We start from the raw sequence: 24,540 nt of genomic DNA, 5'->3' as shown, positions 1-24,540 counted from the left end.
TACTACATGCCAAGAATTTTGTTAGGGATTCAAGACAATTAAAAAAAATGGTAGTACTTCTGCCCTCATGAGGTGTGTGGACCATTAGAGCAGACAGACATTAAATAAATAAGAAATATTTAATAACCAGCTACTCACCTCACACCAGGCAGGTGAGTGTGAAGTAGACTGGAGAGAGAATGACCATGTCATGAGAAGAGGAAAGAAGGGCCCCCAGGAAATCTCAGGAAGAAATCGTTCTTCATGAGCTACACCTAGTGGGCTCCCCCTTCGGGCCTGGGGCTCTTCAGAATAAAGCCCATGAGATGGGCCTTGGGGACATGAGGGGAGACAGGCGTGTGTAAGCCTGGGTGGAGATAAGGCCCACGACCGGCAGAGCCTGGAGGCTGTGTTCAGGGCCTGGCACAAGAATGCTGCAACCACTGGGATGTCAAGGTGTCCGCGGCACGCTAGGACATGGACAGCAGATTGGAAGTGACCCTGGCTAGGCCAGCTGGGCCAACAAAAGAGGCAGAAACCACTCCATGACAGGATAGTCTCCAGGCTTAGAACTACAGAAGCTCACGGTGGAAAGGGCTTAGCCAACTTCCGTTTTTACAACGGAGTGACAAGCATTGAAGTTATAATCCGGGAGCTTGTCTTTACTTTAAAATCATCGGATAAAATATGGATTCACTATTTTCTGTATGGACTCGGGGAAAATTGGGTTCCTTGCTGGATGTAATGTGTTTAAAATGTCTATAATGATGTTCTAATCAGACAAAGAACCATTTGAAGTCATAATTTGCTTCCAAGTTGTCAAGCCAAAAATGATGAATTTCACTGAAAGTCCACTAGATGGCGGCAGTGCTGCTACGCAGGTGTACTAACCAATCATCCAGATAATTCAGTAATTCATAATTCACATCAGCAAATCTAGGTCTTTAAGTGTAAAACTTAATGTCCCATGACGTTTTCAACAGTATCAACGGTAACTTAGAAGGACACATGCAATTTGCTGAATTGTCACCCCCATTCCCCAAACTCAACAGGAGTCACCAGTCTCTAGTGTCCATGAACTTGAGCAACATTAAGGATAGCAATGCATTGGTATTGCCTTCCTTTTCCCCATCCACAGGCTTGAGACAAGAAGATTTTCTGAGGGATATGGAAAGCCTTAGATTACAACATCAGATGAGGAGGAATGGGGTTTCTGTAAGGTACAACACTTCCCTCCCTCTAACACATGCCTCTAACACAGCTCTAAGGAGGCTAAATGGAGCACAGGGAACTATTCCAATGCTATCTGGAGCTATGTAGCAAGCTCCAGCTCAACCTGGGCACACAGTAAACAAATGGCTTTGAGTAATTCGGGTTTGAAAGGCCATCCCTCAGCACCTAGCTCATCCAGACTCTAGAGACAATGTCCAATGGGTAAATACTACAGCAACCATGTTTTCTTGCTCTCAACAAGTCCTCAGGTTGCTTTAGGAGTAGGGGTGACCTCCAACGACAGGGAGAAGAGAGAGCAAGTGGAAATGCAGGTTCTTTTGCATTCTGTGCTTCTTTAGAAAAGGCGCAGGGTCACAAGTCTACATGGCAAACATACCAATGCTTTCTATCATTAGCGACATTTCATATATACAAAATATTTGGTAACAAAAATGTGTTTATTTGTCAATTACAATCAGGCTTCTAACACCTATTTTATGTTATTAAGGACCAGGCACCAAGGTTTGGAGCTAGATTCCCAAATCTACCTGAGATTAGAAGTGCAAATATAAAGCCTATGGATTGGTCCTTTAATACAAGCTTGAGAACAAACAACTGGATTCCATTCTGAGCTCTGTGGATATACTAACCCCACTACCTCAGACCATTAGTCATTTGCTAAAGCAATGCTTTCCATTATGTTTCTGCAAAATGAGCATTTCTGATGGTAAGAGGCGATAAGCAGCAGAGGCTGTTAGAGTTGGGGTTATTCCTCCCTCCCTGGGTGAGAGGAAATGAGCAGTCCCTCGAGATAAAGGCAGAGGCACAAAACCCTGGAGGGTCTCAATCAAGCAAACAACCGACATGAGGCTTCTCTTACAAGTGGGTCTGATCGCTACTGCCTTGGCCATCGCTCCTGTTCGCTTTGACAGGTAAATGTCACCCTGTGTGCCAGCCTCTGGGGGGAAGAGGATCGAGGGAGGTCTCTTCACCATTAACAGTGCTTGTCTTTCGTCTTCCTAAAGGCACAAGGTATTTCGCGTGAAACCTCAGGATGAAACCCAAGCAGATGTCATAAATCACTTGGCCCAGACCAATGAGGTAAGGCACTTACAGGGATAGTTTACCTTTTCTTTGTTTTCTAAAAGTTCTTCCTTCTGTCTTTATGATGCCCAAGTGAAAGGGGCAATAGCAGGCCTACCTGGATAGTTCAGCCAATGAGCAATCCTTTGCCTGTGTTGGTTTATACAGAATCCCTCTTGTTCGTCCTCCCAAAAGCTTTGCAGACAATAACTTCTTGGTAAAATTATCAACTTCAGGCTTGTTCTCGACACCTTTGCCAACCAGGGACTCCCTTTCTTCCCTATGGTACTTTTCTCTGTCCTCCTGCTTCTTCCCCAACTGCCTCTAGTGGCATGATTGCTATGGAAGGGTGAACTAAGCATGCAAAGCACTGGCTGATACCAAGCTGTGATCCCTCCTGAGAGGAGGTACACTTTAAAAGGCGATGCCTTTGAGCCCAACAGGCCGACATAGACACCGGACGCTGACCCTGCTACTCCTGTGCACGGCTCACACCGGGCCAGACACGCTCCGTGCACCCTTCCAGAGTCTCCAACAGACTGGCAATGCCATGGTCACGGTTTGACCCACTTAAAACAAGCAAACAGGGGCTGGGGATATGGCCTAGTGGCAAGAGAGCTTGCCTCGTATACATGAGGCCCTGGGTTCGATTCCCCAGCACCACATATACAGAAAACGGCCAGAAGTGGCGCTGTGGCTCAAGTGGCAGAGTGCTAGCCTTGAGCAAAAAGAAGCCAGGGACAGTGCTCAGGCCCTGAGTCCAAGGCCCAGGACTGGCCAAAAAAAAAAAAAGAAGAAACACAAATAAAACCATACTAAAAAAAAAAAAAAACAAAAAACAAAAAAAACAAGCAAACACCAACAACTAAGGTTCAAAGAAAAGAAGCTGATTGACCCAACAGATTTCATACACCCAACTTGAATCCAGAACTAAACCTGGGGTCCATTCCTATCTCCACATGAAAGCAACCAGTCGTTTCGCATATCCATCTCTCTCTTCCACAGCCGCCATCCGTGCCCTGCTTCCCCTCGCTGACACAGCTGCAATGCTTCCTTAACTTGTGTTCAAAGTCCTCACCCTGCTTCCCACTTCTGCAGTCAGCTCTCTCTCTCACGCTCTCGCTCCCTCTCTCTCTCAAACCCAGCATTGCCTTTCTCCTTTTAGCCAAGAAGCCACAGGCTTAGGTTCAAATCCCAGTTCTACACCCTCTTAACAGCATTAGGCAAGGGACAGAACATCACAAGGTCTCAGTAGCTGGTAATCAGCTACCCGCTAAGGTTGTTGGAAAGACAAACCTTTGAATATCACTCAGAAGCTGGTGCAACCATAGTCACTAACACGGAAGCACTTACCACGTTTTCTGTTTCCTGAACCTCCTGGTCTCCTGGCTCCTTCACTCTCTTTCTTCCCCTTTTAAGCAACAGATCAGAGCGTCACCTAACTTACCACTATTTGTCGTGAAGAATGTGTTTCTCTTCTTTGTCTGGCTAAGTCTTGGCGATTCTTTGCGAGACAGCTTGGCCCGTGTTTTCTGCAGGAATTCTCCGTCTGTCCATCTGCCCATCGGCTCTCCCAGCCCAGTTTCTTCCTAGGACGCCAACATAAGTTAACATGTTGGAAAGGACCAGCCATAGATGGCTCTGACCTCTACACCAAACCTCTCCCTTTCACAAGATGCTTATTCACTTGATAACTGCACAGCTAAGTTTTCTGGACTCTACGTGCTTATTCCGCATTCACTTTACTAAGAGCAGAAAAGCTGTTATTTTGATAAGACAGCTTGCTGAATGAATGGCCTTGACATCGCACTCTGTCTCTCGTGTATCTAACTGATTCGGTAACTTTTCCATCAAAGAAGGAAACATATTGGTTGGTGTACTGCAGCCTCGAATGTCTCATAATGGGTTTAGCAAGAGCTACAATGGGACCTGCCTCGGGGTCGAAATCTTGGCGTGAGGGGTGGAGCTTTTCCCTCCCATCTCTCAGGTGGGAAACTTGCCCTTCATTTTTGGTTACACAATGGACTCTGATTTTGAAGAGCCCCAGGAAATGGAGTGCTCGGAAAGTTGTTTTACCTGGATGCTGGCTTTCTGGCTTCAGCCACCGCATCCAGAAAGTCTCAGCTGTGGGAAGAGAGAGAAAGACATCAGTCAGTACTTAGTAAATTCCTGTGTGTCATGGAATTTTTATACATTTCACAGACTTCAAAACACTCTCTGGGGATTCCTCTTAGCCCCATTTTTTCAAAATAGAGAACTTAGAGCTCTGTAACTTGTCCAGAGACACATGATTTAAAAAATAAAAATAGGGCTGGGGATATGGCCTAGTGGCAGGAGTGCTTGCCTTATATACATGAGGCCCTGGGTTCAATTCCCCAGCACCACATATACAGAAAACGGCCAGAAGTGGCGCTGTGGCTCAAGTGGCAGAGTGCTAGCCTTGAGCAAAAAGAAGCCAGGGACAGTGCTCAGGCCCTGAGTCCAAGGCCCAGGACTGGCCCAAAAAAAATAAATAAATAAAATAAAATAATTAAAATAAAAATTAAAAAACAGTGGTGAGAGGGTTGGGAAACTGTGCTCTCTTGTTGTAGACAAACCCAGGAAGCCCAGACTTTCTGAGACATCTGGTTTTGAGGTATGATTGGGGCTGAGAAGGTACATGTTTAATATAAATGCCCAAGTAATGGAAGATACTGCAGTTAAATCAATTAGGAAATAATTCTATTCAACTCTATGATGGCAGAAGAGATTATCTAAGAGCTGTCTGGGCTTTCTGCACTGCTCAATACAATGTCTTGAAACAGCACTCAGTATAAACGACTTCCAATATTTAACAGTGTTTTAAGTATATTTGCAAGAAAAAAATCTTTTAACATAAAAAAGACAGAGGGGGCTCTATCTTAGTTGCATCAGATCCCAAATTTCTTTCAGGATGTATAGCTCAAGTTATTTCTTAACAATTGTGTGTTGCGTGAGCAACCCAACAATGATGACTAACTGCAGCCTCATCCCCGCAGCTCGATTTCTGGCACCCAGACGCCATACAGCGCGTGGCCGCTAACATGACGGTGGACTTCCGAGTTAGCGAGACGGAGTCGCCCTCCATCCAGGCTGCCTTGGACCTGAGTAAGATGCACTATGAGTAAGTCTTTTACAAATACTCCAATGGGTGGGTACTCAAGGACTTGGGGGGACCTTGAACTATCAAGGGAAGCATTCACTGGAGCTGTGTGTTAAACTGACTGGAAGGTGCCTCTGTACAACACACTGTTCACTCCAGACACTGAGGCGTGCTTGCAGCAGAAACGGTCCCTCTAACATGGGATCTAAGCTGCAAGAATGACAATGAGCTCCGTGTACCACCTCATAGCTAGCTCTTCCAAGGCACAGAGCCCACATCAGTAGGCAGGCACCCCACCATCCCCATCCATGGGAAAACCAGCCCAGAGTTCGCCTGAGATCCTGGGGGAAGACCAGCACCACGTCCTTGTGTTTACATTCTCCTGATATATCTAAGGTCCGTGCTCATCTCTGGATGCGCAGAGATGTGGCGAATAGTCCTTTATGAGAGAAATTTTACCTCAAAGAAAGTTTTTCAAAGCAGTAGAGTGAGGCTCGAATCGAAGGAGAGAGAATTCCAAATAGCTAAAGGGTCATAAATGAGGAAATCAGAATGTATCAAGCAACAACAGTAGTCTGGGCCCCTCAGTCACACAGGAGGAAGGAGGCTGGGAATACCTCAAGTTATTGCACAGCTCACAGGCTCCGGATGGATGTGCTGAGGGTCCCAGTTTTAAGTTCCCCAGGCCTTGTCATTTACTGAGGCCCTCGCTGTCAAAACACTGCCCAGAGCTGACTGATTCCTTCTTTTTTAACCTGATATTTCATGACTTCACCACCAAACTCAGTGCTTTCATGTAAAAGACCTTCTTCTGGCTGAGATAAAAGAGGGGCATTGGTGTTAGTGGGGTGGCTACGTTTCCTTATGATAGTAATATAGCACCACAAATACACACAAACCCTACTGAGAGCAAGGGAAGATAAAGAGGGACAAGTAAGCTGAATATTCGTGCTCTCATTTTAAGAGTATCAGGGTACCATTTCTGTTTCTACTCTCCTTCCAAGATGATACAGACATAGAAGTTTATAAATTGGGAAAGCCTAAATCAAAATTAAGTGAGACCAGTGTTTAGCCACTTTTCTTAATATGTTAATCTATGCTTTTCTGCTTTGGTAAATTGCACTATTAAAATTAGAAATAGAAACTTCGCAAATCCCAAGACTACAGAAATTCATAGTACATTCTAGACTACCTGCTAACACTGAATTCAGATGGCATATTGATTCTTTCACCTGAAAGAAAAAATGAAAACACCTGGCCCATATAACCAGGGTTGCTGTGTCTCCAGTCACCTTGTAGCCAGGTTTCTAACTGAGGGCCTTAGTTGTAAAACTCTTGGTGTTATTAACAGAGCTCTAACTTGGCCTCCCTAGAATTCAACCAACATTATGGAGCATCCAACCCACCTGAAAGGAAAACTGTGCTTTGCTCAAATTGTGTATAATTTGCCTTGAACAGCGAGGTTAGTAGCCCTTGTAATATAGAGTTAGGAAATTTGAGCATAGATGGGGAAGAAATCACTGGACGACACCACAGCAGGTGGCTAGCAGACAACTCTTTGGTCATCATGGCCTCTCCTGTCCTAACATAATTCTGTGCCCATCAAACATCTAAACTCAAATCCTCACAGACCGGGTTCCTCGTTTTGTCTGAGGCTGAGATCAACAGTGCTACCTCCATCATGAAGCAAGGCATTCAACCTCCTATAAAAATTACTTTTATCTAATTAAGACATGATTTCCTGAAATTGGCCCAAATTAGCTACAGTTGTGCGAGAGCCACATAATTAGTTGCCTTCCTCAAAAAAATATAAATATGTAAAGTGATCTGCACAGACAAGAACTATTTAAAATCTTGTCTCCAAATACTAATTATATGGATAATTTTATTTGCATATTAATTCCATGAGTTACTTGGCATCAGATAGTAACAGAAGAGGGTTCTAAGAACAGAAACATCTGGTTGGACCCAGGCACCCGGCTGAATAAGCCCACGTCAAGGAGCTGTTTGACGCATGGTGTACTTAGACAAGCCCCCCTCCCCCGCACAGTGCATATAAACCACCAATTAGCTTAAACCCTCTGTGTGTGATATTACTTTTAATTTTTGAAAAAAATTAAATTACTAAGCTAGATTTGATTTTCAAGTAGCAGGCTTCCTTCCTTTTTATGTACACTTCTACCAAAAAAAAAAAAGCCAAACCTAAGATATAATATGTGCACATTAGCAAACCCTAATAGACAGAGGAAAAATGTTGAATGGAAAGCAGATTTGTTGACCCGAGTCCCCAGGGGCAGGCTAGATTTAGCAGTAAAAACCTTGCATTGCTTTTTTGCAGCCTTTAGAGAGTCGGTCTTTACCATTATCTTCTCTTCCATTAAAAGTTAAAATGAGAAAATAAAGAGCCACTCATGGAGGGTGGAACCAAAGCCTTCCTTAGAGCTTAAAGCAACTCCTATCTGTAGCAACCACCCAAACTGAGATTCCAGGTCCTCTCAGATTTTTTTTAAAATTAGATTCAGTGCAGCCTGCCCCACCTACTCAGTCTACAGCAAAGAGTGCAGCAAGCTGAGCCTGCCATTCCCAGTAATGTGCTTTGCCAGCACTGCTAACAGGAGTCAGTATTCACACGTGGCGCTTGGTCCCCCATGCTAAATAAAACAATTAGGAGTATTCCACATTTACGTAATGCATCAGAACAGGAGTCAGTCCACCCCTCTGCAAGAAGACACTAAGTGAGGAGCTGTGCTGTGTCACAGTTCATTTCTCAAGAAACTGAAGAAAGCAAGGAGGGGGTTCAGCAACTGCAGACCACCAAGTCTGGTTGGAAAATGTATTACTTTTGCTGAAGCAGTTCTGTCTCCAGGCTCACCTTCACCGTTGCCAGGTTCCCAGGAGACCTCAAGTTTCTATCCATTTCAGCCCCATCATACCTTGGGTGATGCGTCTGTCTGGTCCTATGGGGAAAGTGAGAAAAACAACGCACTCCCCCAAAAGACCCTATCAAGTATTGCAGACTATCTGACCAATACAGGTCCCTGCTTCCTCGTTAAATAAGTAACAACAGGACCGGAGGACTCAAGGAGACCTTAAGGGAGGCACAGCTGCGTTCTGTATTCAGGACTCACTACTTAATAAAAGAAAGCACAGGTGCATTTCATTGCCAAAAGCAGGTGAACCCTGATTTACCTAGAATCAATGGGAAATGAGACAAATGCAAATATCAAAATGGTCAATACATACAACTTCAATCTTACAAATATTTTCCTGAAATATTTCCCACACAAGTCACAGCTCTCTGTACTGAAAAATAGCTACAGAATACAGTTTCTCTTTATAAGGAAGGGGGGATCACTATAAATAGGAATTTTCTTTGCTATAAGAGAATTCTTGGGGGGAGGGGGAATGAGGGAGGAGGTAACAAACAGTACAAGAAATGTACCCAAGGCCTAACGTATGAAACTGTAACCTCTCTGTACATCACTTTGACAATAAATAAGAAAAATAAATAAATAAAACCAATTGGTGAAAAAAAAAAAAAGAGAATTCTCAAGGTCTATGAAGGCTACCATAGTTTGTCAGGCCATGTGGCCCAACCTCCAGGGACCATGTCTCTTCCTGGTGTCGGTGACGTCCTTCAGTCTAGGTAGTCTTACCCTCCCGTCCCTTCCTCTGTCATCTGTCACTATCTGTCAGTGCCAGCCCTAAGCTGGCTCTCAGCCTGTCCCCAACATCCAATGTATTCCTTCTGGGTTCAACAGGATTTTCACAGCTATATGTAAAAGAAGTAAGGGTGTTTGAATATCTCCTCTGACCGACCATAATAGTTAATACATCAAGGAGTCTCATAATAGACTTCAATGTAGCCTTACCTCCGTGGACAACAATAATTGGTTATAGAAGTAGATACTGCAATTGAGTTACCATCATACTTCGTGATGGAAGACAGACTTCCCCATCAAAAGTGCAGGGGTGGGAGGGTAGAATTCTCAAGAGAGAATGTCAAGCCGAGGGATGGGTGTGCATTGGTCTGGAGTTCAGGGTTGAAGCCAAATCTAGAGACACAAGGATGGCAAACATTGGGTGATCAGCACACTACCCCTGAGATGAGGCAGTATGAGATGGAGTACTAAGTCCACCGTTAGCCTCACTGTGAGCTTTCCTGCCTGTCTTCTCCCTCCAAGCCACCCCAGCCATTCTCTGGCTCCATGGTTATCCACAGGGCTTGCATTTGCTTATTAGTAAGATGGAGAGTTCACTCTCGGGAACCTGAACTGAGCCAGCATACGTGGAGTTACAATGTATGTGGTAAGTGCTTTGAGCTGGTTAGTAAAGCCAGAGTCATCATTACTCTTACTTGCTTTTCTCTCAGGGATGGTCCATGTATCTGTGCATAAAATCATCGACCATTGCCTGTATTGTATGTGAATGTGTGTGTGTGTGTGTGTGCGCGCGCAGACTTTGAAGAAGGACAGGGGATATGATAATAGCATAAAATGAACCACGTGTGAAGTTTAAAATGCTTTCGTTGCCATTAAAAAAGTAAAAAGCTATAGGGAAAATTAATGGCAACACTACATTTTATGTAAGCAACTATGTGAGATATTGCACACCATTTTTATATTAATTTTTCTTCAGAATCCAGTTGTGTGTATACATGTATAGCAATCTCTGTTTTTGGATGAGTCTGTTTTGAATGGCTAGAGACTGACATGCTGAAGAGCAGAGCTCTAGCTAAATGGGGAGATCAGAAGGCAGACATGTGGCATGTCGGAAGGAGATGGCTAAACAAGAATAACGAGGGAAAGAGTAAGCTTGATTAAAGATAGAGAGGAAGGAAGAGAAATTTCTCTGTGAATGAAAGATAGCTGTGTTTTTCTTTCTCGTGACAAAAATGTATGCTTATCGTTTCCTATCAAACAGAATCCTGATCCACGATCTACAAGAAGAGATTGAGAAACAGTTTGATGTTAAAGAAGATAACCCAGGCAGGCACAGTTATGCAAAGTATAATAACTGGGACAAGGTACGGGATAAAACTCGAATCGCTCAGAAAAGTGACTGTCATCATTTGCTGGCCTAGCATCTTCCTTTCTTTATTCTAACTCCCCAAAATTGTTTTTGCTCTTCAAAGATTGTAGCTTGGACTGAAAAAATGGTGAAAAAACATCCTGAACTAGTCTCACGGATTAAAATTGGATCTACTGTTGAAGATAATCCACTCTATGTTCTCCAGGTAAAAAAAAAAAAAAGAAACTCAAGAACCACTCATTAGTATTATTATTTTTTTAAGAATGAATTTAAAAGTTGTGACACAGCCAAGCTAAGTCTGAGATAGGAAGATGAGGACAATCTGCGCGCTTAGATATCAACTCGAGAGTAGAAGAACGAGAGGGTCTTGGTGGAACCAAGCAAGAGAAAACGTTTGTCAGGGACTGTGCTGTGGGCGAAGCCAGACAGATTTCCCTCATCCCACAGCCTTAGGACAAGCACATGACACCTTTGTGGTGTGCCCCTCTCCCACTCATCAAAACTCAGTAGAACGGAGGATGAAGGTCAGAAGAAACATTCAAACATCATGCACTCACGCCACCCCCAAAACACTACCTGGGCCATCTCAGCTCCGCAGTGACAGGAATTCCTTCTGTATGGCAGCTAATGAGTGACAATTAGGTGCTGCTGGATTAGCCCACGGGGAGAGGCAGTGCTGCCAGGAGCATCCTCTGCGTGGGTGGGAAGCCCACCTGGCCCTGTTGAGGGCAAATGTGCGCTCTTCCGTATGACCACTCTGCCCTTAGCTGGTTGTTTGTCCTCTTCCGTAAGCACAGCGTAAGCTCTCCCAGTTGAGGAAACCAGACAAACCAAAGGGAACAGAGTAACTCTATAATCCACCTCTCCAAACACGGGACGCTAGCGATGGGGTAGAAATGCAAGGCGCGATGCTCTTAAAAACTCGACAAGAAGCTCTGACCCCGGGAACATTTTTTTTTTTCAGAAAAGTATAATGTAGCAGATCACAAATTAGGGCTACACATACACACCATTGGTGCAAATACGGCCAGAGAGGTGGGGAAGAAGTGTTTGCAGACTGTGAAAGAGTTCTTGCACAACAATGGGGTCGACGCATGAACTCGTGGGAAATAATCCTCATCTTTATTTTTAAATAGATCGGGAAAGAAAATGAAGGAAGAAAAGCCATTTTTATGGACTGCGGCATCCACGCTCGAGAATGGGTCTCCCCTGCATTCTGCCAGTGGTTTGTCTATCAGGTGAGTGAAGCAGAACTCAGAACTCTGATCCCACTGGGCGGCCTCCAGAAAGTTCCGCTTGAGAGGAGCCACTTCGCCACAGGAGCTCGAGTGCTGCCGTGGCCCTGCGTGCTCTGAGTGGACTCAGCACTGCAGTGACTACAAAGGTGACGCCTCCCACCAAACCCCAACTCCAGCTGAGACTTTAGGAAAGTGAAAATCAGCAAAATCGGGTACCACCTTTGTTTCCTAATCCCAAGGTTGATTTTTTTTTTTTGTCAGTCCTGGGGTTTGAACTCAGGGCCTGGGCACTGTCCCTAAGCTTCTTTTGCTCACGGCTAGCACTCTACCACTTGATCCATAGAGCCACTTCCAACTTTTTCTGTTTATGTGGTACTGAGGAATCGAACCCAGGACTTCATGCATACTACACCCGCACTCTGCCACTAAGCCACATTCCCAGTTTGATTTTTCGTTAATGAGCTCAAAACACAGAGCTTTTGTTCCCATGTACAAGACAGACTTCAATAGCCAAGCAGAAACTTGGAATTTTCGTATGCGAATGTCTTTTCCAAGTGGAAATGACACACTCTTTTTTCCATCTTGTAATTCTCTCAGTCTGTTGCTGCTGTACTCCGCTGCTTTCTTTCGCTCTTGCTGCTAGCTGTTGTACATGACATTTTGGAATAAGCATGGTGATGGTTCTGGGGCCAGAGATGAGGTGGCCGGCAAAGAACCTGCCACAACTGACTTATAACTGTAGTTCCAGCAACTACAATCCAAGACCGCTGCTCACTCAACCCATAAAGGAAATCATAACACTGGACTGCCCAGAATCTCTTGTGGCTGGGCATAATGGTGCATGCCTGTAATATATCAGTAGTTCCTAAGTGGAGGGATGTGGGCCATGGGTTCAGAACCAGCCTGGGATACATGACTCAGCCTTGGGCTAGGAATATGGCCTAGCGGCAAGAATGCTTGCCTAGTATACATGAAGCCCTGGATTCGATTCCCCAGCACCACATATATAGAAAACGGCCAGAAGTGGCATTGTGGCTCAAGTTGGCAGAGTGCTAGACTTGAGCAAAATGAAGCCAGGGACAGTGCTCAGGCCCCGAGTTCAAGGACCAGGACTGGCAAAAAAAAAAAAAAAAAGACTCAGCCTCCAAAAAATACAATCAAATGTCTCTTGGCTCCAATAGAGATGTACCTAGGACTGATGAGATTTTTTTTGTAGTCACAGAAAGCTCAGATAATTAAAGATATTTGAGTCTGCTATTAGAAAAATACTGATTGGTTCAATCTCTATATTCCTGAGATTTTTATCTTTGTTTTTACTTAATTTTACTGGCAGTGCTGGACATTGAACTCAAGACATTTACAAGTGCTCTACTGAGGAGCTATATTTCTAGACAGAGATGTTTTTTATTAATTAAAAAATATTCCTTGGGGAAAAATACATATTCCTTGCTTGGGAGTGTGGCCCTGTCATAGAATAAGTATGAATAAGTAAGAGGCCTTGGGTTTAAACAGGAAGAAAGGAAGGAGGGAGGGAAGCAAGGGAAAAGAGGAGGGAAGGGAAAGAGAAAGAAAAAGGAAGGAAAGGGAAAGAAAAATGGAAAGTTATTCTTTAATTTTATTTATAAATATTTATAAGCCCTCTCCAACATTTTCACATTCCTGTGCATAGCGACACCTTATACTCGTGTAAAGAAGTGAGAGAGAAAGAACCCTTCTGAAGTAAATTGTACTGTGAATTCTCCACTTGACCTCTCTTCTTCCTGTGAATCGTGTCTCGCATGCTACATTTGGAACACTTCGAGTCTGGATGATAAAAGCCGTTCTGTAAAGACTTCATTTTGATTCATGTCTGCATAAAGGGAACTTTTCTTATCATCTGTAGTTGTGTCAATGGCATATTACACACTTGTTGTGTACTCGGTATTTGTAGACTTTGTGTAATTTAGGGGAAATACATTGGAAATCCTTCAACCTTGGGAAAATTACTCAAGAAATGGTTGTCATTTTTATTAAAACCATAGCTTCTCATGTGGTAGCTAAATTTTACACCATTAGCTGAATTTTTTTCTTATTCCTGCAGGCAACAAAAAGTTACGGCAAAAACAAAATTATGACCAAACTCTTAAACCAAATGAACTTCTATGTTCTACCAGTGTTCAACGTAGATGGATATATTTGGTCATGGACACAGGTACTGCTCATTTAAATTAAATTAAAATGACACACTATTTGCTGGCTTTAATGTACACTGATTATAACGCACTGTGTTTAAGATTTGGATAACTAGTTAATTCCAATTCCAAAACCTATACTTTTTAAGGTTTCTGTCTAAGACTCAGTCAACTAAATTTTCTGGTTTCGGTAAGTGACATTGAAATAACATGACACTTTTGCTGTCAAAGACAGCAACATAAAAACAGGTCGTAAGATATCACAAGAAATGTACACACTGCCCTACTATGTAACTGCACCCTCTTTGCACAACACCTTGTAAAAAAATTTATGTTCAATTAATAAAAAAATAAATAAATTTTTAAAAAAAGATAGCAACATAGACAATGAGTGAATCCATAATTGTAAAGGAGACATATGATTCTATGCTATGATAAATCATATTCTAGCTAAATATAAGTCACTTGACAACTTTTATGAACACATAGTCTTAAAGGGGAAGTCATTTTATTTCACCCAGTTAGAACAGGATAGAGGTATAATTGTATCAAAAAAGAGACATAAGATATCTGTCTTGTGTTGTATAACCCTACAGTTTCTGAAATAAAATAAATTCATTAATATTGAACTGTCAGACAAAAACTGCCTCATCAAACAATACTTTCAACCATCCCATTGTGATCTACATATTATCCAAATATATACATAAAAACTAATATAACAAAGTTACCTCTTAGGTTATTGATCATATTCTTGTACTAGGAGCCAATCAAAAATTTTAAGAAATTCACTGAATTATTTCATCAAGGCCTAAATTGAATAGAAATCATGCTTCTGAAAATATAACCAACTGCAAGAAAACAGGGCTGGGAATATGGCCTACTGGCAAGAATACTTGCCTCAGAAACATGAAGCCCTGGGTTCGATTTCTCAGTGCCACATATACAGAAAATGGCCAGAAGTGGCACGGTGGCTCAAGTTAGCAGAGTGCTAGCCTTGAGCAAAAAGAAGCCAGGGACAGTGCTCAGGCCCTGAGTCCAAGCCCCAGGACTGGCCAAAAAAAAAAAAATCCCAATTGCAAGAAAACCATGTTTACTTTCTAGTAAGTGGGCTCATGGACTAGATAGATTTCTGCAGGGAATCTAAGACAAAGGAGATGAGCTGCTCAAAGCAGCCACACGTAGCCATCTCCCTGCTCTTGCCCTTCAACCCCACAGAACCGCATGTGGAGGAAAAATCGCTCCAAGCACCAGAACTCAACCTGTATCGGCACCGACCTCAACCGGAACTTCGATGCCTCCTGGAGCTGTGAGTCTTAGACAAAACGTTGAGCATTAAGATGCTGCTGAATGTTCCTGAACCACGCACATTCCTGTAACCTGCAGGCACTCCCAGAGTGAGGGCCAGTTGTCTTATCTGTGGTGGGGGCCTGGAATCACCTCTACCTCAGACGGATCAGGAGTACTGCTCTCTGGGAGGAGTGGGGAGAAGAGGCTGTTTATCGAGCTCTCTCTTGCTGAACACGTCTAGCTTGCTAAGTGGAGGGAGGGGAAAGGCCCCATCTGAATGTACAAAAATTCAGATAATCTGAAGAGAGACCAAAGCTTCCTGCTCTTCCTGTGCAGATAAAATTGATAAATAGCAGTGGTCAAGATCAGCTTACAAGTAATTCTTCAGATACTTATTACAAAGAACCACTGGAACGGGGGGGGGGCGGGGGGGAGGGAAATGGCAGGATAAGAAAGTGGAAAATAAGCCAGGCACCCAGTGGCTCACACCTATCACCCTAGGTACTCAGGAGACTTAGATCTGAGGATCATGGTTCAAAGACAGCCCGGGCAGGAAAGTTTGTGAGACTCTTATCGCCAGTAAACTACTCAGAAAAAGCCAGAAGTGGAGCTGTGACTCAAGTGGTTGGGTGTTCGCCTTGAGGACAAAGAGGCTAAGAGACAGTGTCCAGGCCCTGATTTCAAGCCCCAGAACAAGGAAGGAGGGGTGGGGGACATAAAAGCAATGACAATCAAGGCATGCTACATCGGATAATGCACCGTACACAGCACCCTTGCTGGCTCAGACTTGCAGGAAGATCTGAGCCAGTGCAGCTGCCCCTAACGGGGTGCTTCAAAGGAATATCCTGGCAGACTAAATCCATTACAACCTGACACGTATGCTTGCATGTGTGCATGTGTGCATGTGTATGGATGTGTGTGTGCCTACACACACACATGTGTACAGTCTTCAGCGGCTATGATACCCAGCTACGAAGGCAGCAGCCCGAGAATGTGGCCTCCCCACCCACCACCTACCCTCCATTTCCACTATTTGGAGATCACACATCAGAAGAGCCGGGCTATGCAGATCAACATCAGGCTATCATCTCATCCACGCATATCTCTACAGCTTCCCCAAGCAAGTATAACCCGTGTAAGGAAACCTACCCGGGCCCGGCACCAGAGTCTGAGAAAGAGACAGCGGCGGTGGCGAACTTCATCCGGACCCACCTGGAGTCCATCAAGGGCTACCTCTCCTTCCATTCCTACTTCCAGATGCTCCTGTTCCCCTATGGCTACACCTCCAAACTGCCGCCCAACTACCAGGAGCTGGTACGGAGGAAAGGGGAGGTGGTACATGCGCGGGCACCAGTCTCCACAGCTCCCTTCTGTTCTTCAGGAACTTATCTGGAAGGAATGTCAAACTATCTAATACTAGAAAAAGAACTAGTGAGGTTTGCCTAGATAATAGGATCTTTCTAAGAAAGAAAAGAAAATCAAAACCAGAAGGAGGGAAATGTCTAGGGCATGCAGAATAGAATTCTACCACCACCCAGCCTTAGTATTTTCTTCAGGTTAAACTATACAAGCCCATGGCCCAAAACAGCAGGCCATTGCTAGTCCTGCCCCAGGCACCAGAGCTAGGAGAGTCACTGTATTTTATCCTCCTGGTCAAACGGGAAGTGGTACTAATTCTTTTACCGAGTACGTGTCGACGGGGGAATGCAATTTCAACCCACTCCATCCACGCTCGCTCCAGCCACCATTCCAACGCAGAGCACAGGTGTTTAGCAGGAACCTCAAGAGCCACTCTAGGGCTGGGGATATGGCCTAGTGGCAAGAGTGCTTGCCTTGTATACATGAGGCCCTGGGTTCGATTCCCCAGCACCACCTATACAGAAAACGGCCAGAAGGGGCGCTGTGGCTCAAGTGGCAGAGTGCTAGCCTTGAGCAAAAAGAAGCCAGGGACAGTGCTCAGGCCCTGAGTCCAAGGCCCAGGACTGGCAAAAAAAAAAAAAAAAAAAAAAAAAGAGCCACTCTAAAGACGAATCCACCCCTCCCTACCCTTCACATGGCCAAGCCATGTAGCACAATGCCACCTATTTGGGAGGAAGGAATGAGGAACACAGGAGAGAGTGGGGACATGGATGTAGGAGAGACAAATATATGAGCCAAAAACCACCTGAAAGGAAAGCGAGATATGCAGGTGGAGCAGGGAGCATGGAAGAGAAGGAGAGGACCCAAATTGAACTATGGTACCACCATATGCTGCTGATTATCCATTTGGAAGTCTTTACGATGACAATATACCCTACTGAAAATGTTTCTCACTTAACCAATTTATCTTACTTTGATTTTCAAGCGCCAAGCAACCTGCACAATTGATTTTTACTCCCTAGCAAATCATCAATGATATTTACAACTCCACTTTTATTTTTTTTCTTTCTCCCCAGGACAAAGTCGCCAAGATTGGTGCTGATGTTCTGTCAACTCGCTATGAAACCCACTACATTTACGGCCCCATAGCATCCACCATTTGTAAGTTCTCCATGTCATCCACTGGGGCTGGGCCCTAATCCCTTTGTATTACTATTAAGAAACATGATCAGCTTTGGAAATGAGCACTCAGGATCTGGAATTAAGCTCATTTAAGCTCCAGTTTACACAAGAGACCATGCATTATGTGTGAACCAAGGTGACAGGCTATAGCTGTTTGGCGGGGGGGGGGGGGGAGGGAGGGTAAGAGTTTTCTAGACAGTTTATAATGAGCTTTTACAAGGCGAAGATAAATTAGCCAATCAAGACAAACTCCTGGTTTAATTCAGACACCTTCCTGTCCCCTCCCTCTATCACCACCCATACGTAACTATCACAGGAACTAACAAGAATAATGTGGAGGCAAAGTCCACAATAGCTAACCTATTTTACTTTAAATTGGATTCCTTTTTGTTTGGGCTCTTTCTTCCATGCAAGCCAAATCTTTTCCTTAATACCTCGCGGTGATGATGTGGTGAGACTCCGGCGTCCTTGTCCCACCGGCTAGTGTGCTCCTCTGAGATCAACACACTTGGCCCCAGAGAGGAAGTGCGGGGCTCAGGTTCTGCTGCTCTGCGTTTGTCACCTCAGCAATGACATCCATTGCCTTTGTGTGTTTTTGAACTATTGCTGAGATGTCTTGACTGTGCATAGCTCCCACGGAGCGTTCCCTCAGTGGTTTCCGGAAACCAGCGGCTCCTTATGAGCTGCTTGCATGTGTACTCCGCTTAGTCCTGACCCAACCCAAATGTACATTTCTACATGCAGCATGTATTTTAAATGTATAGTGAGTCACAAATCTATAACTGTTTTGAAGAAGGTACCGTTCAGACTACACTTAAACTGTACACATAATTATTCTTAATTGCTAAGTTTATACCAGCAATTTCCATTTCAAGAAAAGCATTGGCATGCGACTCTGATTAAATATTTACTGCTTATGTTTTGCAGACCCAGCATCGGGTTCCTCTCTAGACTGGGCTTATGAGCTGGGCATCAAACATACATTCACCTTTGAGCTCCGTGATACGGGCAGATTTGGTTTTCTTCTTCCGGAATCCCAGATAAAACCAACCTGCAAAGAGACCATGCTTGCTGTCAAATTTATTGCCAAGTACATCCTCAAGAATGCGCCCTAAGGAATCCCTCTGAGCCCAGCCAGGGGGGTGCCGGTTAGGCTCTCGCCGGAAAGTGGACACTGGGCTGTTCCGAGGTGGAGCCTCACCTCGCCTGACATCAGTCCTAGGTCCTCTCTTGCTTGTCAAGAGCCGCATTGTTTCTCTGTGCTCTCATAGACGTCCAGTGGCCTCTTAACGAAGCCACTCCACCCAAACCCTTAACTACCTGCCTCTGCCCTAGGTGCAACTGAAGCCCAGCAGAAAGCACTGCTTTGAGCCTCCTGAGGGCCTGGGCCCTCAGGAAAGTAATATGAACCTCATTTTCTGTGGAGTTGGATTGTCTGTTTGGTGTTTGTTTTTTTTTTAACCACGTGGCTTCATCTTTTCATGCGCTCACATAATTAAAAAAATGAATAAAATGCATTCAAATACTTCACAAACAACAGCTTCTTCCTTTGCTGAATGATATGCTATGTATTTCTCCATTATCATTAATAATCAAAATGAACACTTCTGTTCAACTGATAGTAGGAAAGAATGTCTTGAATTCTTCAAAAACTCCATTTTTCTAGATATTTTTTTTTCCTGGTAGATGTCTTTAGAATAGCAAAAGAGGAAAGAAGGGAGGAAGGGAGGGAGGGAGGAAGGGAAGGGGAAGAAGGGAAGGAAGGAAGGAAGGAAGGAAGGAAGGAAGGAAGGAAGGAAGGAAGGAAGGAAGGAAGGAAGGAAGGAAGGAAGGCAATGAAGATGATTCTTCGTTGAGCCACGGGTAGGGCCGCTTTTCTTCCTTACCACATCTCATCCCACTGCTGCCACGGGGCAGGAACGGGTGGCAGAGCAGCTCTGGGTGTGTCCCAGGCAATGCCCTTCAGAGGACACTGTGAGTTGTGCACCATCACAGGACCAGAAATTGGGAGATCTGAGTGCGAGTCCAGAAGCTACCACCATGTCGACCCAGCAAGCAGCCATGGCCCGCAGCCCCCACGCCGCCCCCTGGGTGGGTGTAAGAACGCGGGTCATTAGACGCGTCACCAGGGTGACCCACGCATGTCCATTTTGTTTAAATTTGGGACAAAGGGCGCTTGTCTCAAAAGGAGCTAGCTCGGGAGCCAGCTTCCCGCGCCCGGGTCACCTCCCCCCGCGGTGCCTCCCTCGGGCGAGGCGGTGAGGTGTGCTGGGCAGATGCCCATGACACTGGGCACACAGCGGCGATCCGCGAATCCCAAACTCCTGGAACCTTAAACGCAGCCGAACATAAAACCGCACATCATTCTCAATCATCTCTTCACATTCATCTCCACACTGGAGACTCGGGGTTGGTTTTTTTTTTATAGTCATTTGCCTTCCCTTGTTGGTTTGTGCTCATCACTATTGATTTCTTCCTTGCTTTTTAATTATATTGGGGGGGGGGAATTACATGTTAATTTCCCATGTAGTCGGCAGATGGAAAACAGGGAACAGCTCCAGTGCACCAAACCAGGAAAATTTAAAAAAAAAAAAAAACAACTAACTAAAATTTTACAAAATGAGTAAAACCTGACTGTGATGGTGTCTGTGATGGTGTCCTGGCCTTTATAAGTGATAGCATGGCCATACGCTATTACAACATGACAAAGGTAACCGAAACGGGAAAGGTGCCCGTGTTAGGGGAAAAAAGAAGACATGGGAGGAATGCAGGGTGCTGATGGTGACCCCTTTTCTGTGCATTCAGTGGTGACGTGTAGGAAATTATGGGTAGAGCTCAAATTAGGGGAAACAACTACAAGAGCCCTTCTGAACTGGAAGGTTTTATTGTGCAAAATCACATTAAAAGCCACATTTTCTAAATAGTGAGACTAATGCAAATACAAAGCAATATTTCAAACGTTGTGCCGTTACCGGGCCTCATCCTTTTTAACACAATTGTATTGCGTGATTAAAAGACCCAGCCATTTTTCCATAATGAGTCATAATAGCGTCTTGAAAATTTCTCCAGTGTATAGCTACTGTCAGAATTTTCTTGGGCAAAGCTTTTGGGAGATTCCTTTGCATTTCTCTGTCACAAAATCCATTAAAGCAGGACAGGTACAACGTCGATCTAAGGGTTATAATTTTGTCATAAAAATCTACTCTCACACGAACTTAGCATAAAAGGTCTCCGTCCAGAAAACAGGAATTGAAATGTAGAACTGATTGTGCTCACTTATCTTCAATTACATGTCTTAAGTTCACTGGCATCAAGAGAGGTTAAGTAAGCCAGAAAAATGTAAAACAATTTTTGAAATAGGAGAGGGAAATTTGACACTTAAGGTTCCAAATGCATTATTATTATTATTATTGCCACTGTACCACTGAAGTGTGGTTTAAAAGACTACTCCAGAAACAAAGAAAAATCCATACTATCACTTCATATATCAAGTAATTTGCAAGAACTATGGCTTCTTTTCCTATTGAAAGCCTCCAAATTCTTTTTAATCTGCCTTACAAAACTTAAACTCAAAAGGTAATTAAATTTTAATGGGGAAACAGGCAGATGACAAGGGTTAAGTTTTGAGAACTGCAACTGTACTAGCAATAATAAGCATATGAAAAGTAACACTTACACAGCTGTGGAGAATTTAAACCCTGCTCCTGCATCCCTGTCTGTCTCCCACCACGAGTGGGGCGGAGGCTAGTATTACTCACATATTATATGTTATAAAATATAGCTTGCATGCCTTGCATTCACGTTCCAAATGGAAAACTACATTTTCATACTTCCAAAACCAAATTCTTTCTTTATACCTGACAGCCCCACGGTCACCCTCCTCTAGAAGCAGATTGGAAGGTTCCTTAATTGGTGAATTATCAGCTCAAGCCCTGGTAAGACGCACGTCGCGGGGACCCAGACACAACCAGAGGTCTGTACCGGATGTTCACCCCCTCTGCTCACTACAGCCACTAGAGAAGCCAAATACCCACAAGGGTCCCCTACAATAGGCCTGAGGGGGCCCCCAAATCTTCATTGTATCGGGTTCTCAAGGAATGCCTCGTGCCCACACTGTGGAGAACTCCACTTTGAGAATGACTGAGCCAGAGTAATTCCAGAATTTCCTGGGCGGGGGTGGGGGGGGGGCGGGTTCTGTGGAGTTTTTAATATATTTCTTATTTCGGCAAAATAGTGCATTTATAGGTTTTTAGGTCCAATTTAAAGTATAGACCAACCAGTTACCTGGCAGCACATTAATAACCATTCCATTTCAGTGCCAACCTTCAGTAGGAATGGTTACCAACAAATAAAAATCGGATATTTGAGCCTAGGCACGTTGTAAATAGTTTAGAGCTACACAGAAATATGAAATACAAGGAAAAAAATCTCCAATCTGAAACACTGTCGAGCTGAGTCCACACATTTTTAAGACACTCAACATTAATTATTATGACCTATAACTATAGTTTATGCATTCGCTTATTGAATTTTAAGATGTTTTAACTTTTTATCTTAAGTGTCACATTCACATCCATTTGGGGAACATAAACTATGTGGCTTTGCCAAGACTGAGCTCACAGTGGCTCTGGCCCCTGAGCACCCTCGGCCTTGGACACCACGGCCAGGACCCCTTTAGCCACGAGGATTAGCTGTGCTAACAGTGAAACGGGGCCAAGTCTGTGCAGAATACTTGCCAGCATGTTTTTGGAGGCCATAGTGTTTGTTTCTTGGAGAATAATAACAGTCATACAGTCCTGTGACGGTCATGTGACTGTCATGTGATAGTCATGTGACTGTTGCCTTCACAGAGACCGACCTCAGCACACACATGTGCCAGTAACTGGGGCAGAAGACCGGAGAGAAAAACAAGAAGCAAAGGTATTGAATGTTGTTTCCCAGCCCCTTCCTAAAGCTTCCTTCAGAAAACTACCGGAATATTCTGCCTCTCACGCTGATCTGCTGTCAACTCCATTTTCCTGCACAGAGCACAGTGTTGCAATGACCTGCCTCAGACTGAGCCAGGGTGGCCTCGTGATTCTATCAAATCTGATGCGTTTACAAGTTTATTTTCTAATCAAATAACCTTATGGAAGGTAAAGGTTGCTCATTCCTTTCATCTTGTCCTAAACCAAACCTATTTCCAACACAATTTGTTTATGTGGGGGGGGAGGTGTATGTGAATGTCATGGATGCATGTATGTGGGTCTGCATGTGCATGATTGCACTCTGGGCCTTACACATGCTGAGTACGCGCTCTACCACTGAGTTCCACCCTTAATCCTTCTGGCAAAAAGAAATGTTGAAGATTAAAGAATACAGAGGCAACATCGGAATGCATAAGAGATGTCCTGGAACATGCAGAGACTCGAAGGTCACCCAAGGCAGGGTTGAGACAGGTGTTACTACTTACACACATGGACGGCCAGCCTATCTGTGAAACTCAGGTGGCAGGGCCCATGCATGGAGGCTGTTGTGTACATTAACAATGGTTGCATAAAACATAGCACATTGCACCACAGGAGTGGGGTCCCCTCAGGACCTGTCCTAAAACACTGACCCCAGGAAAGTAGGTCACCTAGTCATCATGAAATTTTTCTTAAGCAAAAATGACAAATGTTAGGAATACCCTTTTTCCTTTCCAATTTTCCAGAAGCTACTTTCATCAAATAAAACATACGGTGACACTTATTAAGAGCTATCCCTTTCCTTTTAGGTATGAGATCATTTGAATGGATTCTACCAAATCCTTTATAAGCAAACCCTGAGCTCTAAGTGCCACTTTATCTCTCTCATTTGGAGAGATGCCAAAACGGAGGTGAAGGGGCTCCTCTGGGTCTCACAGTTCACGAACATGGTAAAAGGAAAAATCAAACTGAGCAGCAGGATTGTAACACGCCTCTCCATGTACCCATTCCAGCAGCCCAGCAGCTCCCATGCTGAGCCTGTTCCAGAAAGCCAGGCACATCACCGGACACCTTGGCTTTGGGAAAGACTCCAGAATCACAAGCTATGGAGAAGATTAGAAAAGGCATTCCAGGCTCCTAGTCTGACAGTCACACATCTAAAGCTCAGAAACTCTAAAAAGCTACATAGAAACAAAATAAGAGTTTGTATATTCTTAAAAAAAAATCAAGCCATCTCTTGGACCAAGAAGTATACTTAAATACATTAAGTAAATTAGAAACTAAAATTAACCCAAGCAGTGCTTTTTTTAAACCCAGGGTTGGCTTTTCTTTCCTTTTTCCACATTGAACCTGTGGAAGCAAGATGGGTCACCAGCAGCTCCCCTGGAGTCACCCCCGAAAGTTGGGCCAGGGATCTCGCTCTAGCCGAGCCTGCTCTAACCGCCACGGTCTGATCCGGAAGTACGGGCTCAACATGTGCCGGCAGTGTTTCCGCCAGTATGCCAAGGACATCGGATTCATTAAGTTGGACTAATGGATCTTTGAATGGATTATCCAAGACATCAAGCCCAATGAAAGACCATATTTGTACATGAAATAAAAACTAAGGAAACCTTCAACAACAACAAAAAAAAAAAAAAACCAGGGTTAAAGTTAGGGGGTTTTGCTTCCCCATTTCCCTTCAAAAATACCTGCTGAGAACACGACCAACATTCTTTCCTAATTCAAACGCATCCAGAAGCTGGAAGAGACAAGAGCCAAGAAGCACTGGGAGAAAAGACTTTGGGCTGCTCCACTTTTTGCTCTGTTCAAGTTTGTGGCTTTCACATAAACTGGAAATATGAGAGGGATTCATAATTATAGCGAGCATGGATTTAGAGTTTGGAATATAAATATAAATTTACAAGTATTTACTGTTCTTTTCAGAA

The 24,540-nt window shown here is 44.1% G+C and overlaps 2 protein-coding genes across 2 annotated transcripts; both read left to right on the top strand.

Annotated features, from left to right (window-relative positions):
- Window positions 1–2,055: 2,055 nt before the first annotated feature.
- Cpa3 (carboxypeptidase A3) lies at window positions 2,056–19,142 on the top strand. The gene is made up of 11 exons (XM_048334594.1): window positions 2,056–2,123; window positions 2,217–2,292; window positions 5,292–5,416; window positions 10,319–10,421; window positions 10,530–10,631; window positions 11,563–11,664; window positions 13,745–13,855; window positions 15,054–15,144; window positions 16,237–16,439; window positions 17,561–17,645; window positions 18,594–19,142. The coding sequence occupies exons 1-11, from the start codon at window positions 2,056–2,058 to the stop codon at window positions 18,779–18,781; spliced, it is 1,254 nt and encodes a 417-aa protein (XP_048190551.1). The 3' UTR covers window positions 18,782–19,142.
- A 4,827-nt stretch (window positions 19,143–23,969) lies between these two features.
- On the top strand, window positions 23,970–24,232 carry LOC125342440 (40S ribosomal protein S29-like). The gene has a single exon (XM_048334595.1). The coding sequence runs from the start codon at window positions 23,976–23,978 to the stop codon at window positions 24,144–24,146; it is 171 nt and encodes a 56-aa protein (XP_048190552.1). The 5' UTR covers window positions 23,970–23,975; the 3' UTR covers window positions 24,147–24,232.
- Window positions 24,233–24,540: the final 308 nt, after the last annotated feature.

This window comes from Perognathus longimembris, chromosome 26 (assembly GCF_023159225.1).
Source record: "Perognathus longimembris pacificus isolate PPM17 chromosome 26, ASM2315922v1, whole genome shotgun sequence".
NCBI lineage: Eukaryota > Metazoa > Chordata > Mammalia > Rodentia > Heteromyidae > Perognathus > Perognathus longimembris.
The sequence above is the reverse complement of the archived record's forward strand: the minus strand, read 5'-3'. Positions and strand labels throughout refer to the sequence as shown.

What these genes read in the sequence shown, in the direction of transcription:
- Cpa3 (XM_048334594.1), top strand. Translation starts at nt 2,056, where the DNA reads ATGAGGCTTCTCTTACAAGTGGGTCTGATCGCTACTGCCTTGGCCATC. An exon ending in CTGAGTAAGATGCACTATGA is followed by an intron (nt 5,417 to 10,318) that starts GTAAGTCTTTTA and finishes CCTATCAAACAG; the next exon opens with AATCCTGATCCACGATCTAC. An exon ending in CTTCGATGCCTCCTGGAGCT is followed by an intron (nt 15,145 to 16,236) that starts GTGAGTCTTAGA and finishes ATATCTCTACAG; the next exon opens with CTTCCCCAAGCAAGTATAAC.
- LOC125342440 (XM_048334595.1), top strand. Translation starts at nt 23,976, where the DNA reads ATGGGTCACCAGCAGCTCCCCTGGAGTCACCCCCGAAAGTTGGGCCAG.